This window comes from Pantherophis guttatus, chromosome 2, assembly GCF_059756535.1.
Source record: "Pantherophis guttatus breed Tessera chromosome 2, ASM5975653v1, whole genome shotgun sequence".
In the NCBI taxonomy this organism is placed as follows: domain Eukaryota; kingdom Metazoa; phylum Chordata; class Lepidosauria; order Squamata; family Colubridae; genus Pantherophis; species Pantherophis guttatus.
In genome coordinates, this window is record NC_142064.1 from 90,535,585 (window position 1) to 90,550,557 (window position 14,973).

Consider the following 14,973-nt stretch of genomic DNA (forward strand, 5'->3'; position numbering starts at 1 on the left):
ACAAACAAGTAAATAAATATAGGTAGCCCTTGACTTAAGACCACAATTAGAATTGGAAAATTCATCATTAAGTGGTGCAATTGTTAAGCAAGACATAACATGATTGCGACTTGCAACCTTCCCTTCCTGCTATCACATTGGCTTTGCTTGTTGGAAGCTGTCTGGGAAGTCCCACAAATGGTAATCACGTGACTGTGGGAATGTTGCAACAATCATAAGAACTTGTTTTCAACACTATCGTAACTTCAAATGGTCACTAAATGAATGACTGTAAGTCAAGGATGACCTGTAGGTCATCTGTAAGCAAGCTACCATGAATATCCAGGAGCAAAGAGGAAGAATGATGTTCATCTTTTGAAAGAAGTCAAATAAATAAGCTATTACTGGGTCATGTCACAGCCCCAAATAGTGAGGAAGTTTATGTTCAGTCAGTAGCACTTTATCAAAAAATGTCATGTCCCAAAATACCATCTCCTATGGAACCATGGCATTTATGTAGGTCATTAATTATATGAGAAGTAACCTACAGGAAGATCTTAAACAAAGTAACTGCCAGCTGCCATCTTAAGTTTGCTTGTGCCTCGCTACCATGCGGTGATAGTCTGCCATGAACGCTGGGGAGAGTGGTTGGGAAGGGGGAATGCTTGGGGGAAAATGAAAGTAACTGCTGCATCTCCCTGAGAAGCTGCTTCAAGGTCACGGACTGGGAAAAGAAGGCAGCTGCATACCAACTGACTGTTCTGAAAACATTTTGCATGAACATGATTGAGCATGGGGCGGTCAGTGATGGGAGGGAGAGAAAAGTTGAACTTAGGGATTTTTCTGTACGATTCTCAGTTCTGCCTATGCATTACTGCACTACACTTGACTTCTAATAAAATTATACCTTTCTCAGAAAATGGATCCAAGGGTAGAGCAGGGGTGTCAAACTCGATTTCATTGAGGGCTGCATCAGGGTTGTATTTGACCTAGGGGGGACGGAGTGGGCATGGCTGGGATAGGTGTGGCATGGCCAGCTCGTCTTCACTTGTTTCAGGGGTACCTGTGGTGGCCAAATGCTAAGGCAGGACTTCCCTCATACCCTCACTCACTGTCATTATAATTTCCTTCCTTCCGTTTTGTTTTGCTAGCCCTCTGCCAGTGAAAACGGGGCCTGTTTTTGCTGGCAGAGTGCTGCAGGAGGCAGTTGCAGCTGAAAAGAGCCCGGGAGGGCCGCGTAAGCTCAGTTTTTGAGGCACTGCAAACCGGTCCTTTGCTGTTTCCAGGGTGGCCTCGCAGGCCAGATCTAAATACCCTGCAGGCCTTGAGTTTGACACCTCTGGTTTAGAGGTTTAAGTGGTGGTAGGTCTGACAGTAAATGTAATTCAAAGGCCAGATCAAACATTTACTGGGCAGCAGATAAGACAAGTTCTTGGTTTGCCTTGTCATCACATCTCACGTCATGGGTGACCCAAGCACTCATTTTCCCTTTCTTCCCAATAAGTACAGCCTGAGTCAGGGCATAATATAAGTGCATTACACAATGCATTTTCTGTGCACAGAACAGAAAAGGATGGCATATTTGCTCCTCCTTGCCACAATGAGAGCAGAGCTGGCTCTATAACTATCTGAACTTAATTGCCAGTTCTTTAATCATAGAGATCTTAGCTCATCGTCAAATGCACCTTTCTTTTCAAATTGTGGTCTGTGGAATTTGAATATCTTATTTGCTGTTTATACCTGCATAGGAATTATTTCTCTCAATTTAAAAGAAAAACAGTATTAATAAGATTCCAATGGTAAATATGTTACGTTTGCCTCAAATAATGCTGAAATTATTATCTCCCTCTAATCTTTGAAAAATCGAAGCCCTGATACCCTGCACAGCAACTGTCCCTATATTAAAAAAAAAAAAAGAAGAAGGAAGCAACAGCAGGTGAGGGAGAAAAACAGTCCTCATACTTTCAAATAACTATCATTTTATTCTGCTGATCAAGGTGAAACAGCGATACAAGATATTTAAAAAAAAATTTAAAAATTAAAGGCCTCAGGCAGATATTATTTGGTAAACTGCATGAAGCACTGGAAAAAATGTCAGGGCATTTATTGAAAGCCTGCATGAAAATTTGATTTATTAGAAGGTGCTAGCTAATTACATTATCTGGACTAAATGAGAAAGCTTTAACCTTTGGCTGAGGATTAGCATTTCTACCGCCCTGAGAATAAGGGTGCCAAAGGATTCAGGAGAGCTAGTTTGTTAGGAAAAGCAACCTCTTTTACAAGTCAGAAGTAATTCCTTACTACCACTGCAACCATGCAACAACTACTTTAAAAATCGCCCTGCAAATCTTTGTAAAGTACACAGAATCCCCGTTCCACTAGGCCTGTACGAAGTTAGTTGAAACCCAGCTTAGGTTGGTGTTCCAGTTGAATGACTGAATCAAGCAGCTCGGTACTGGCTTAGGCAGATTGATAACATCCTGTTTAATGAGAAACAGTCGGTAACTTTTTCTATGAGATTCTTGTTTGCTTCCCCACATATCCCTTAACTCTGGCTATATAGGAAATTCCACATCGTATCTTAATTGGATCTGAATGGAAACAGAATGTATGCATTTTAATCCCAACTCTACCTACGAAGTTTCTCTGGCACATATCTGAATTTGTTATTTCTGATTTCCACTGGAATAGAATATATTTCCTCTATTCTGAAACCAAGAAAGAAAACATAACATAGTCGTAAGTTGCTGTGGCCATTTTTCCTCTCTCCCTACTTCCAAATCTTTTGAGTTTAGAAATCCTAGGAGATTACTTAATACATGTGATTGTGGGTGAAAACGCCTAAATCTCACAAGGTCTTCTTTTTTTTAATAATATACTTTGTTAATGTACAACCACAATTGAGTCCAAAATTTCTGTTGTTAAGTGAGATATTTGTTAAGTAAATTTTACGACCTTTCTTGCCACATTTGTTAAATGAATCACTGCAGTTGTTACATTAGTAAGAAGGTCATTTAAGTGATTCTGACTTCCCCATTGACTTTGCTTGTCAGAAGGTCGCAGAAGGTGATCACCTGATCCTGCAAATATGAGTCAGATGCCAAGCATCTGAATTTTGAGCACGTGACCACGGGGATGCCACAACAGTCGTAAATGTAAAAAACAGTCGTAAGTCACGTTTTTTCAGTGCCATCGTAACTTTGAACAGTCACTGAATGAACTGTTGTAATCAAGGACTACCTGTTAAGATAAAAAAAACTAGTACAAACTAAGAAAAATATAAGAAAGGAAAAAGCAAAGAAGATCTTTTGAAGCACTCAAGTGGATTCTGACCAGGGGTGGGTTGCTGGGAGTTCACAGGTGTTTGGGAGAACCTCTATCTAAGATTCTGTGCAGTTCAGAGAACCCCCAAATCCCACTCCTGGCTGGCCCCACCCACCCCACCCCTCCCAGGAGTCCCCACACAGCCCATTTTGGATGCAGGAGGCTCGGGGAGGGCGAAAAATGGGCCTACCGGAAGTTTGGGAAGGGCCTCCGGAGCCTGAGGAGGCCATTTTCGCCCTCCCAAAGGCTCGAGGAAAGCCTCCGGAGCATGGGGAGGGCAAGACGCCCCTCCCCCCACAGTGGTGGAGGAGGCTGACTAGGCCATGTCCACCATGTCCAGGCCCACCCAGAAACCGGGCAGAGAACCCCTTGCTAAAATTTTTGAAGCCCACCTGATTCTGACCAATAGATCACAAATTGAGACCCACTTGTCTAATGCCAATGTAGATTGTAACTAAGCCTAAATGTCCTCTGTATTTTGTGACACATTCCCCAGAGAATCAGATGTAGCAATTTTTCAATTTTGTTGATAAAAGCTGAATGCCAAGTACTAATGCATTGCATGTGAAATAACAGATAATGCTTGCTCTTTGGTGATGCTATCCGAATGATATTTGCCATTTCCTTGAAACAATGGGCATGCTTCTGAGCATGCTTCCTGTTTGAATTTTTGATGAAATTATTATCACAAGTGCTACTGTTTGGGAAAAGTTTATAACGAAAGCTTCAAACATTCAGTCATATATGGCTTGGCTGGCATAAAAAAAAAAAGTCAGATATTGACAGAAGTTTTCACAGCTAAGATCTGTCAGGCAAAATTGGGCTAAACCCAGAACACTGCCCAAGAAAAAGTTAATTTGAGTAAAACAAATATTAGAGATGATTGACAAATTAGAACCCAGAGGCTCTATTAGTCATCCAGCCCATTGGACTAGGAAGACATTTTGACATCTAAAAGATTTCATAGGAATAGATTTTCAGAGGGAATGTATATTGGTGGGGTGAATCTGATGAAGAAATAGACAAAAAAAAAAAAAAGCACAATATTTTTTAAAAACCTCAGAACCCGAGTTAGCTATTTTGAACTTTACTAGTTTAGAAAGAATTGGCAAATGGCTGCAAAAATGCTTTCGTGGATTCAGAGTTCTAGGGACTCTACCACATTTAAGTATTATGACATCAGTTTTTCCTGTCCTGTCACAGGTATTGATCAACACTATACAATAAAATAATATTGGATATTACTTTGTATACATTAATGTGGGATATTACTTCATTAGCTTGCTAATAAGGGCAGCCTGCTTAGCTTTCACACCAAGTATAAAAGAATATTTTTTCAGGAATTCTTTATCATACAGAGGGAAACAGTATGCTATTCTTCACAATACTGCAAGTGCAGCTGCATCTAGATCTGCCAGGATCCTGATATTGTAGTGCTAATATAGCCACACCGTGTAGAACACAACTGCTAGTGATTTCCATCTCAAGACTTACTGTACAAGGCTGGAACTCAATCTCTGTGTTTCTAGTCTGAGGGCCTTTCACTTCTACACCAAATTGACTCTTATTCCACTCATACATACTTGTAACTCAGGAATTATTTAAGCAACCTATCCTTTGTAGAAACGGCAGAAATGAAACCTAGAATGCGACAAGATCTGCATTTCAGAGAGCGTTAACACAAAAACCACACTGGTTTAATTCATATTTCTATTTTTGCCTTTCCTCCAAATCCCACTCTTCAATCTTCAAAAGCCTTTTTGCAAGCTTGGGAGACCAACGGGATCGGGCTACATTGCCCTGTAACTTCCATAGATCTAAAACTCAACTGTGACAGCAACAGTTTCCCTTCCCTTCAGTTTCAGGATTCCGTTACACGGATCTGAACACCAAAGAAATCCCCTTTTTTGGGATGCCATCAAAAGGGCATCTGTGAAAGTCATTAGTCTGCTCTTCCTCTACATTCAGAGGCAATGACTACAGAAGCAGCTCTGGCTTTCCTGCCTCCCCTGTTCAAATTCTCAGAAACAACAGAAGCTTACAAAGAAGTGGCAAGCCACCGTGTAAGTTGCGACAGAAACACAAGAAAGGAAAAATATATTCTCCCGGAGAGATGGCACATGCTACTCATTGCTTCGGTGCCACTACCCTGCTGAGGAACACTACTCAGCGTGCAATAAGGCAAAATTCCACCCCAACACATGGATATGTGGTTTCAATAGCCAACAGACCATCTCAAAGCATCAAGGCTGATAACTATGGGCAAGGTTCCCAGCCAAGAGGACTCTAAGCAGCTGTCTTTTCAGAACGTATAAATCTGCAGCCAAGAGAATCAGATATTATTTTGCTTTTTCAGTGGGCTAAATGCTTCCAACATTGTAAAGATTAGGTAAGATCTGATGCCAGGCATAGAAAGATATCCTAGGCCTAAGGTGATATATGGAAACAGGATTCGCGGGCATTTTTATGATAGGCACACATCTACAGAGCTTGTAATGACAGTCTTCATTGTGAATACAAATGAGGAAAGCACTGAGTTGCGGATGGCAGCAAATCAGTACACTCCTTGGTGCCTAGGTGAATACAAGAATTGTATTCACATTTCTATAATCACATGAATGAGCAGCCTTTTGAAGGTTGGTAGCCACAATGGACTGGCCATGGCTTTCTTTCATTTCTAGACTTCCAATGAGGGTTTTTGGAAGCTTAACCGCTTTATAAAACCTTAATAAGGTCACACCTGGAATACTGCATTCAGTTTCGGTCATCACATTACAAAAAAGATGTTGATACTTTGGAAAAAGTACAAAGAAGAGCAACTAAAACGATTAAAGGTCTGGAGATTAAAACATATGAAGAACGGGTGCAGGATTTGGGTTTGGCTAGTCTAGAGAAAAGAAGGACTGGGGGGGGGGGGACACAGCATAGCAGTATTTCAGTATTTGCCACAAAGTGGAGGGAATCAACATATTTTCCAAAGCACCAGAGATCAGGACAAGACACAATGGATGGAAACTAATCAAGGAGAGAAGTAATCTGGAATTAAGGAGAAATTTCCTAACAGTGAGGACAATTAACCAGTGGAACAGCTTGCTGTCAAAAGTTGTGGGTGCTTCATCACTGAAGGTTTTTAAGAAGAGACTGGACAGTTACTTGTCTGAAATGGTACAGGATCCCTTGCTTGAACAAGGGGTTGGACGAGAAGACCTCCAAGATCCCTTCTAGCTCTATTCTTATTAAGCTTTCTTAGGGTTTTTTAAAATTATGTTTTCATGTGATTCCTGTCTCAGAATGGTTTCCAGCAATGATAGTCAGAGAAGTATCTAGAGCAGAGGTGGGGAACAATGACCCTTTTATGACTTGTGGACTTCAACTCCCAGAATTCCTGAGCCAGTATGGCTGGCTCAGGAATTCTGGGAGTTGAAGTCCACAAGTCATAAAGGGGGCCATTGTTCCCCATCTCTGATCTTGAGCACTAAAAAAAAAAAAAAAGGTTTAAGTCACATGCTTATGCCACCCTTATATTATGTGGATGCTGAAAATTGACAAGTGATCATGGATATCACAATTCTGGTATTCTCCTAGGCACCATGTTTTCCAGTGAGTAATGAGGAGCCACACATGCAGACCTTGGAAGGGTCACTGATACATTCTTGTAAAGTTCTTTACCTCTATGAAGGACAATATGGTCGATCATGTTCCGTTTATATTTGGTGTGGTAGAGACAAAGAGGACAACGGAGATCTTTGGGTCCTTCCTCTGGAACTGCTGAATGCCCAGCTTCCACATGCATAGTAAAAGCAGATCTACAAACACAGAAAGTAATACACAAGCTCAGATAAGTGGGGAGAACCTTAACCTTTGAGTAATTTTTTTGTGTGTGTGTGACAGAAACTACAGATATCAACATTTACAGGCATGCTATACAAGTTTGTCAAGACAAATTTCTCCGATTTAAGGAACAGTGGGTTTTATAATATTCCCAGGAATTGATAGAAATAAAAGCTAGGTCTGACTCATATTAAACAATAATGGTTTGTGACAACCCAGACATTATTTTGTAAACCATGGTTTAAGGCTTAGTACAATTAGTTTTTTGTTTATTCATCAAACTACAGTGATAACAAACTATAGCCTAGGTGATGAATTAACTCAGCCACATTTTTCATTTAATCTCTTTGGAGATTTAGGATTAAATGTTATGTTAACCAATTTTAACACAGATTAAACCTAATTAGTTATATTAATGAATAATTGAATACAGGTAGTCCTTGATTTACAACCACAACTGAGCCCAAAATTTATGTTAAATGAGACATTTGTTAAGTTTTGCCCCATTTTATGACCTTTCTTGTCATAGTTGTTCAGTGAATCACTGCAGTTGGTAAGTTAGTAACCTGGATGTTAAGTGAATCTGTGAGAAGATCACAAAAGGGGATCACATGGCCCTGGGACACAGCAAGTCATAAATATGAACAAGCGGGCAAGCATCTGAATTTTGAACACGTGATCATTGGGATGATGCAAAGGTCGTAACTGTGAAAAATGGTCATAAATCACATTTTTCAGTGGCGTAACGTTGAACTGTCACTAAATGAACTGTTGTAAATTGAGGACTAGCTATATTCAATAGATCAATGTTACATTGGTGCCAATTTCAAATATATTTAAAGCAAAAGTATAGATAACCAGCATGTATTCCAAAGGGAACAGAGTGGGCATGTACAGTATGGCCACAGAAAGGCATTTTAAGGAAAAAAGGGAATTCATCTCGAAATAGAAAACTTCTCCATTAACCCATAATATCAATCCATCCATCCAAATAGAATGGGAAATCCATATTGTCCTGACTGAGATATCTGTACATACTTCACATGGTTGTCAACATGTGTTTATGCACAGAAAATATTGGGATGCAGAAAATTTTGTTTTCAAAGTAGAGATTACCCATATTGTATCTGAATTGGGATCTATTCATGCAAAGTAACTGCAGGTTCATATACTGTAATTTATATCATATATCATTTCTTCCAAAGGACATACAACTAGCAGAGCATAATTCCATTTTCACAGTTTTATCCAAAAACTCCATGAACCGTTTGTGAAGTTTCTTTTGAAAAGCATTAAAACCAACTTTAGGGAATTCAAAACTTAAGAGAAGGAAGATTTTGCTGACTGCAGAACCCTACAGAGAGTCAATAAGAATTCACTACTATATTCCCCTAGGCAGGTTTCTAAATTCTTCTCCCTTCAGGGCAAATGTCAACTTTAACTAAAGAGACAAGGTAAAGCGCTGTTGGAAGAGCTGTGTTCGCACAGTCCCTCCCAGCCTATGCACACATAACGTTACTGAAGCTGCAAATATACAAGTGCAGCACAGGCAGCGCCAAGGTCAGGGGTGTCAAACTGGCGGTGCACGGTCCAGATGCGTCATGCGCAGGCCATCTCAGCTCTGCGAAGGGAAAAATGCCATGATATGTCACGTGACGGCAACGTGACGCGGGGAGTTTGACACCTGTGGCCTAGCCTATTTCTACATGACACAACTGCAATCTTTGTGTTGCAGACTATGTTAGAGTGAAGACCATAGGAGGACTAGCCTACGCAGCTGTTTGCAAAAGTGTGCATACTTCATACACCAATAGGCTTTCACACTTTTTCTGTCCTATGCATATTACAGCTGACAAGAGATTATCCATAAGCACATAGCCCTTTGCAGCTTGTGCTGCCCACTGGATTGTGTTTCTGGATTATAGACAGAACCATCCCAAGGACCCTAAATAAAAACCACAGCCATTGAAAGACATTTTAAATGTTTTGGGGGCAAACAGCCCTTATAGGATCAGCCTCCCCAATGACAAAGTGGATTTCAGGAGAAAGTAGCTTGTTGCTTTTCACACTTCTCCTTCACATGGAAAAGAGTGAAGTTATAATTGTAAGCATTTGTGGTCCATTGGATTAAGTGTTCAAAGTTTTGTAGGTATTTCTAGCAATGTGGATTACGGTTCTCTTACTCGCTTCTACCACCTTGTCTCAGACTCTAAAACTAAAACAGCAATCCTGTAAATCAGTGATCTAGGAATGAATCCAGTGTGATATCCTTCTGAGCTGATATTTATCGGGTTGTACAATAAAGCAAATATTTTTGTCTACTTTTCCACGACAAAGACTAGAAGCATGTTATATCGTAGTACTGCTAATAAATAAGTGGGTGTGTTTTGCAGTATTTAGTACAAGCAGCAACTCCTCCGCCCCTCCCCCCCACTGTGTAAATGGGACATAAACATCAGGATATGGAAGCTGAAGTCGCAATACAGAAATAGAGGGAATGCAGATCTACTGACAGAAGTTGTGTCAGCCCTTCAGGTAGTTCAGACAAGAAGCACCAACGATGAGCACTAACACTAACTTTATTTTAAGGTTAGAGTAGTATAATTTTTGCAAGACTGAAAATATCTCTCCCCTCTCTTACTTTTACTCTCCTGAAAACTAGGGAAGGTCCCTTCTGAGATGCTTTCTCCAGCCTATCTCTTCTTTGGACTCACTTATCAGACTGTTGTCTAGATCAAGGGTCTCCAATCTTAGCAACTTTAAGACTTGTGGACTTCAATTTCCAGAATTCTGGGAGTTGAAGTCCACAAGTCTTAAAAGTTGCTAAGGTTGGAGACCCCTGGTCTAGATTGTAGTTCTTCCAGCTGTCTCCCAAGGTCATTCCAACAGACCATTATAAATTGCCAGGAATAGCTGCAACTGGCAACAGAACAACCTTTAGCTATTCAACCCTGAATAGCTGCTTAATTGGCAACAGAACAACCCTTAACTCTCCAGTGTAGCAACTTACTTAAAGCCTGTGTAAAATGAACAGTCTTTGCACTTGAACAACTTCTTCCCTCCATGTTTGTCACGATAATGACGGCGAATGCTCTGTATGTAACCCGAAGTGAATTCACAAAATTCACAGTTAAGGATGGCTTCGGCTTTCTGGTCTCCTCCAGAAAGTGGGACAGGGCTAATGTTGTTATTATTCCTTGCCAAGGCTGCGGACTGATAGTGGTTCAGTTGTTGCTGGACATCTGGAGGTTCTGAATAGGAAGAATCTGCAAGGGAAAGTAAACAACTATTTAACATTAACATCAAAAAGGGGAGAGAAGGAAGGAGGACAAAGGAGGAACTGAGTTTGAAATTTAACTGCAACGCTAGATGAATGCTGTTCTAATTTATTTTTTTTCATTGATTTTAAGAAAGTTGATTCCTATTGGTTGAATTATTGTTTTAACATATTTGACAGTCAACATTATGGGTTTACTGTATTCATTTGCTGCTTGGGCAGACAAGGTCCAAAAAGGTGCTTAAACATACTTTTAAATATGTAAAGTAAGGTATGTAACGTGAGGTGTAGCACAGAGTGAATTTTATCAACTTAAATACATGAGCCAGCTGTGTAGATGTCCATATTTATCCACATTATAAAAAGCAGTGTAGCCTATTTCAGTGTATTAAAAATGAAAGTGCTCTTGAAGTGGATCTGGAAGCTACAATTAGGACAAATCAAAACGACAGAGCCTCTTTCAAGTTGAGTTTGACTTATCGTTGTTGTGTAGAGTGTTCTTGGCAGCAGTAAAAAAAATGGCTTATCATTGCCTTCTGTTGGGATGTTCTTTCAACTTTCAATCTAGCCTAAAGCCCTGGGATTTTCTAAATAGTCCGCATGCTAGCCAAGTCCAACCTGGCTTAGCTTCAAAACATAGATAAGATCAGCCAAGTGCTGCCACCTACTGAAATGCTGAAGAGTATTGCAGCCACATTGTAAACTGGAACTGTTTGATGCCAAGAATTGACATTAATTGCTGCAAGTTTATTTTTGGGCTGAAGTTGCTGGTTTTAGCCCAGAAAATTCTACCAGGCTCAGCATAGAACTACAGCATATAGAATATTGCCTCATAACTTAGCTTTCAGGTGGAAATTAGAGTTTTCTTTGGATGCCTCTTTCTTTTTTCTTTTTACTTTAAAGTAACTCTAATTGCTACCAAAAGGAAAATCCAAGTACACATAAAATAATACTTTTATTAAAGTACGCACATCTAACTTTTCTTTTAGGGATATTGGAGATGGGTTGCAAAAAATGAGCATGATCATTAGATAGAAGGAAAGAATTAGGAGTTTTTCTAACAATTTCTGAATCATTATCACCATTGAATGATCAGATCAATTCTGGCACAAAGATTTGGGAGCCCTATCTTTTATAAGTCTTAACTTACAAGCATTCATTTAGTGACCATTAGAAGTTAGAGCAGTGGAAAAATGACTTACAACCGGTGCACGTAATAAAACCATCACAATTGCATGACCAAAGTTTGAGCACCTGGCATTTTATTTATGATGGTTGCAGCATCCTGGAGTCATGTGATTTCCATTTGAATGTTCCCAGCTAACTTCTGACAAGCAAAGTCAATGGGGGAAGCTGCATTTGCTTAATAACTGCGTAATTCATTTAACAACTGTGTCAAAAAAGGTCACAAAATTGTGCACGGTTCCCTTCACAACTGCCTTGCTTAGCAATGGAAATTCTGGTTTAACTGTGGCTGTAAGTCAAAGATTACCTGTATGAAATAAGCACATGGAAAATACTGTACGAAGATTGAAAATGAAGGAGCTTGCAACAGGGAAAACATCTGTCTTATTCCAGATTCAATAAAGGGAATATCCCATTATGAAATGTATTTTTTGCAGCTTTTACTCCAGTGAGGAAGGAAAAAGGTCTATGCATTACCAGCAGGCAAGCTTTACTTATAAAATTTATGCTATACAGGTAGTCTTCAACGTAGGACCACAATTGAGCTCCAAACTTATGTTGTTACGTGAGAAATTTAAGTGAATTTTGCCCCATTTTATGACTTTCCTTGCCACGTTTGTTAATTAATAACATGGTTGGTAAGTGAATCTGGTTTTCCCTTTGACTTTGCTTGTCAGGAGTCACAAAAGGTGATGACATGACTCCTGGACACTGCAATTGTCATAACTGTGAGTCAGTCAAGTATCCAAATGTAAACCATGTGACCATGGAGACATTAAAACGGTTGTTAAGTGTGAAAAATGGCCGTAAGTCATTTTTTTCCAGTGATGCTGTAACTTTGAACAGTCACTAAATGAAATGTTGTAAGTTGAAGATTACCTGTATATGGGAATACAGATATAACTAAAGTGGGAGGCTACAAGTGCTGATCAAAACTACCGCAAAATTATAATTCCAAAAAGAGATAGATATTTAGAAACTTTGTATTTCATCTTTAGAACTGTAAGCTGAATGTCAAATTTAGTCAAATCGATATAACCACAAACAAAAAGGACTTTTAATCAAAGCAAACAAAAGTGGAAAATAAAAAGAGAAAATATAAATTACAATCTGAAGTAATGGAGAGATATGTCTAATTGCTACAAGCTAAGTTTTTGATATTTAACCAATTTGTAAAATCACCAAAAGGGAAAAACCCTCTAAAGTGATTTGCATGACCCTATTAAGGTAACTGATGAATGAAGAGCTTGCTAGTCCCTGCTTCATTCATTCAGGGAGTGGGTAATAAACTATAGATGGATTGTGGCTTCTTTTCTTGGCTTGTCCTGGGAGAAATAATCCAGAATCTGTTTGAACAAACCACATTATTTGCTTGTGGGATAAGCATAATTACAACACTTTAATTCATTAAGATAGACTTGTGCCAACTGGCTTAATCTAATTCTTGATAAGAAATTTTCTTTGATTCTTTGCAACTACTGTTACAGAAAGAAAAATAGAAGAAAACAACAAAATGAAGGACAAAAGAAATAACAATGGTTGAATGGGACCTTTCTCAGCTTCTAACAATTCAAATATATAGGACTAGCTGGATACCCATGCTTTGCTACGAAACTATGTGATGGGGCGTGGAACAGATTTCTTTTCAGGTGGGGAGGGGGAGTAGAACTCCTTAGCATCAGAGTGTGTTAATAATAATATAGGAAATACTAATGCTCTGATGGTCATTTAGAAAAATCCTTTCTTAGTGAGCATCTAGAAGCCAAGAAGAACATACATGCAAATTTCAAGTTTGTAGGCTTTACGGTTCTGGAGATTTTGTGATTATGGCGTGAGTGGTTTTCGCTTTTATATATATAGATTTTAGAGGGATGCCCCATAATGAAGTCTTTCAGGTGTTCTTCAGATAGCTCCCCCTGCTCATAAACACTATGAACGTCAATTGTGGGTTCGAAACCTCTGGACGCTCAAATAGATCATAACACTAAAATTAATTCTACAGCACCATAAAACATGCCTTGAATTTGGGACATGAATCCTATCTTTTGAAAGTTTTAGGTCACACTTCTTAATCTTTGTAGTAGAAGGGGTATAAATTAAATGGCATCCACACAAGCAAAACACAGGTCTTTAAGCCGGTTTCTCTAATTTATTTATTGTGCGAGTGTAGGGCAAAGCAAGGTCATGTAGAGATTTTAATGGGCCATAAGTTTAAATCACAGTGTAATACATTGCTTTCTTCCCTTGAGTCAAGCTGTCTCATTTAAATTTCTTCCCTTAAAATGAAGACAAAAAAAATTAAATTGCCAAAATTTAATCCTGGTATTAGTAGACTCATATAGAATATGTAAAACTGCTATATAATTTTTCATTTCCAGATGAAAAGGGAACCCAGGTAGTTCCTGACTTATAACCATTTGTTTAGTGACCGTTCAAAGTTACAGTGACACTGAGAAAAAAAAGTGACTTATGAGGTCCTTGCACGTATGACTGTCACAGCATTTCCAGTCACATTATCAAAATTTGGATGCTTGACAACTGGCATGTATTTATGATGGATGCAACGTCCTGGGGTCACGTGATCGCCAAACTTCCAATAAGCAAAGTTAATGTGGGAAGCCAGATTCACTTAATGACTATGTGAGTCACTTAACAATTGCAGTGATTTACTTAATAACTGCAGTAATTTGCTTAACCATGGCAAAAAAAAATTCATAAATTCAGGTATGAATCAGTTAATGACTGCCTTGTTTAATAACAAAAATTCTAGTCCCAATTGTGATTGTTAAGTCGAGACTACCTATAGTACAAATGAAAATTTCTACCACAAAGGCACACTTCTTATATTCAGTATGCATTCAACAGTATATAACTCAATATTTGGCTGTATTCCTCCTTATTCGATCCCCACAAATCTGCAAATAACATCGGTTTTAAGCCTGTTTGTGTTTTTAGCTAATGCTTTGTACAGCTTCCTCCTGAAATTTGGCTCTGCTCCTGTACAATGTTTCTTTCAAATTTTGCAAATTTTTAAGGAACCATTTAATCAGAATATGTAAAATCCCTGTTTAAAAGTGAGTTTATAAATCGAAGAACCCAGAATAGAACAAATTGCAATTGGCCTTGTTATGAATCTGAGAGCAAAAGTATTGAAACTAAGTGAACGTGGACTTAATGGGAGGTCCACACAAAATGCTTCAGTTTTCTAACACAAAATATGTGCTCCCAGCAAAAGATCTAAGACAGGCAGAGAGAAAAGAAAGCAGTATTCCAACAAGCAATAGCACTTATATACCGCTCCATAGTGTTTTTCCAGCACTTCCTAAGCAGTTGGCAGTCAGCATATTGCCCCAAACAATCTGGGTCCTCATTTTACT

General features: G+C 39.0%; 1 protein-coding gene across 24 annotated transcripts in view; it reads right to left on the reverse strand.

The window, feature by feature from the left end:
* The window catches only part of ZNF462 (zinc finger protein 462), a 175,035-nt gene that overhangs the window by 17,007 nt on the left and 143,055 nt on the right, over window positions 1-14,973 (reverse strand). For all 24 annotated transcript variants that reach the window (XM_087886399.1, XM_034410637.3, XM_087886398.1 and 21 more), the window contains 2 exons: window positions 10,145-10,400; window positions 6,973-7,109 (listed from right to left, as the gene is read on the reverse strand). In XM_087886399.1, coding sequence (XP_087742525.1) covers window positions 6,973-7,109; window positions 10,145-10,400 — 393 coding nt within the window. The remainder of the gene's footprint in view (window positions 1-6,972; window positions 7,110-10,144; window positions 10,401-14,973) is intronic.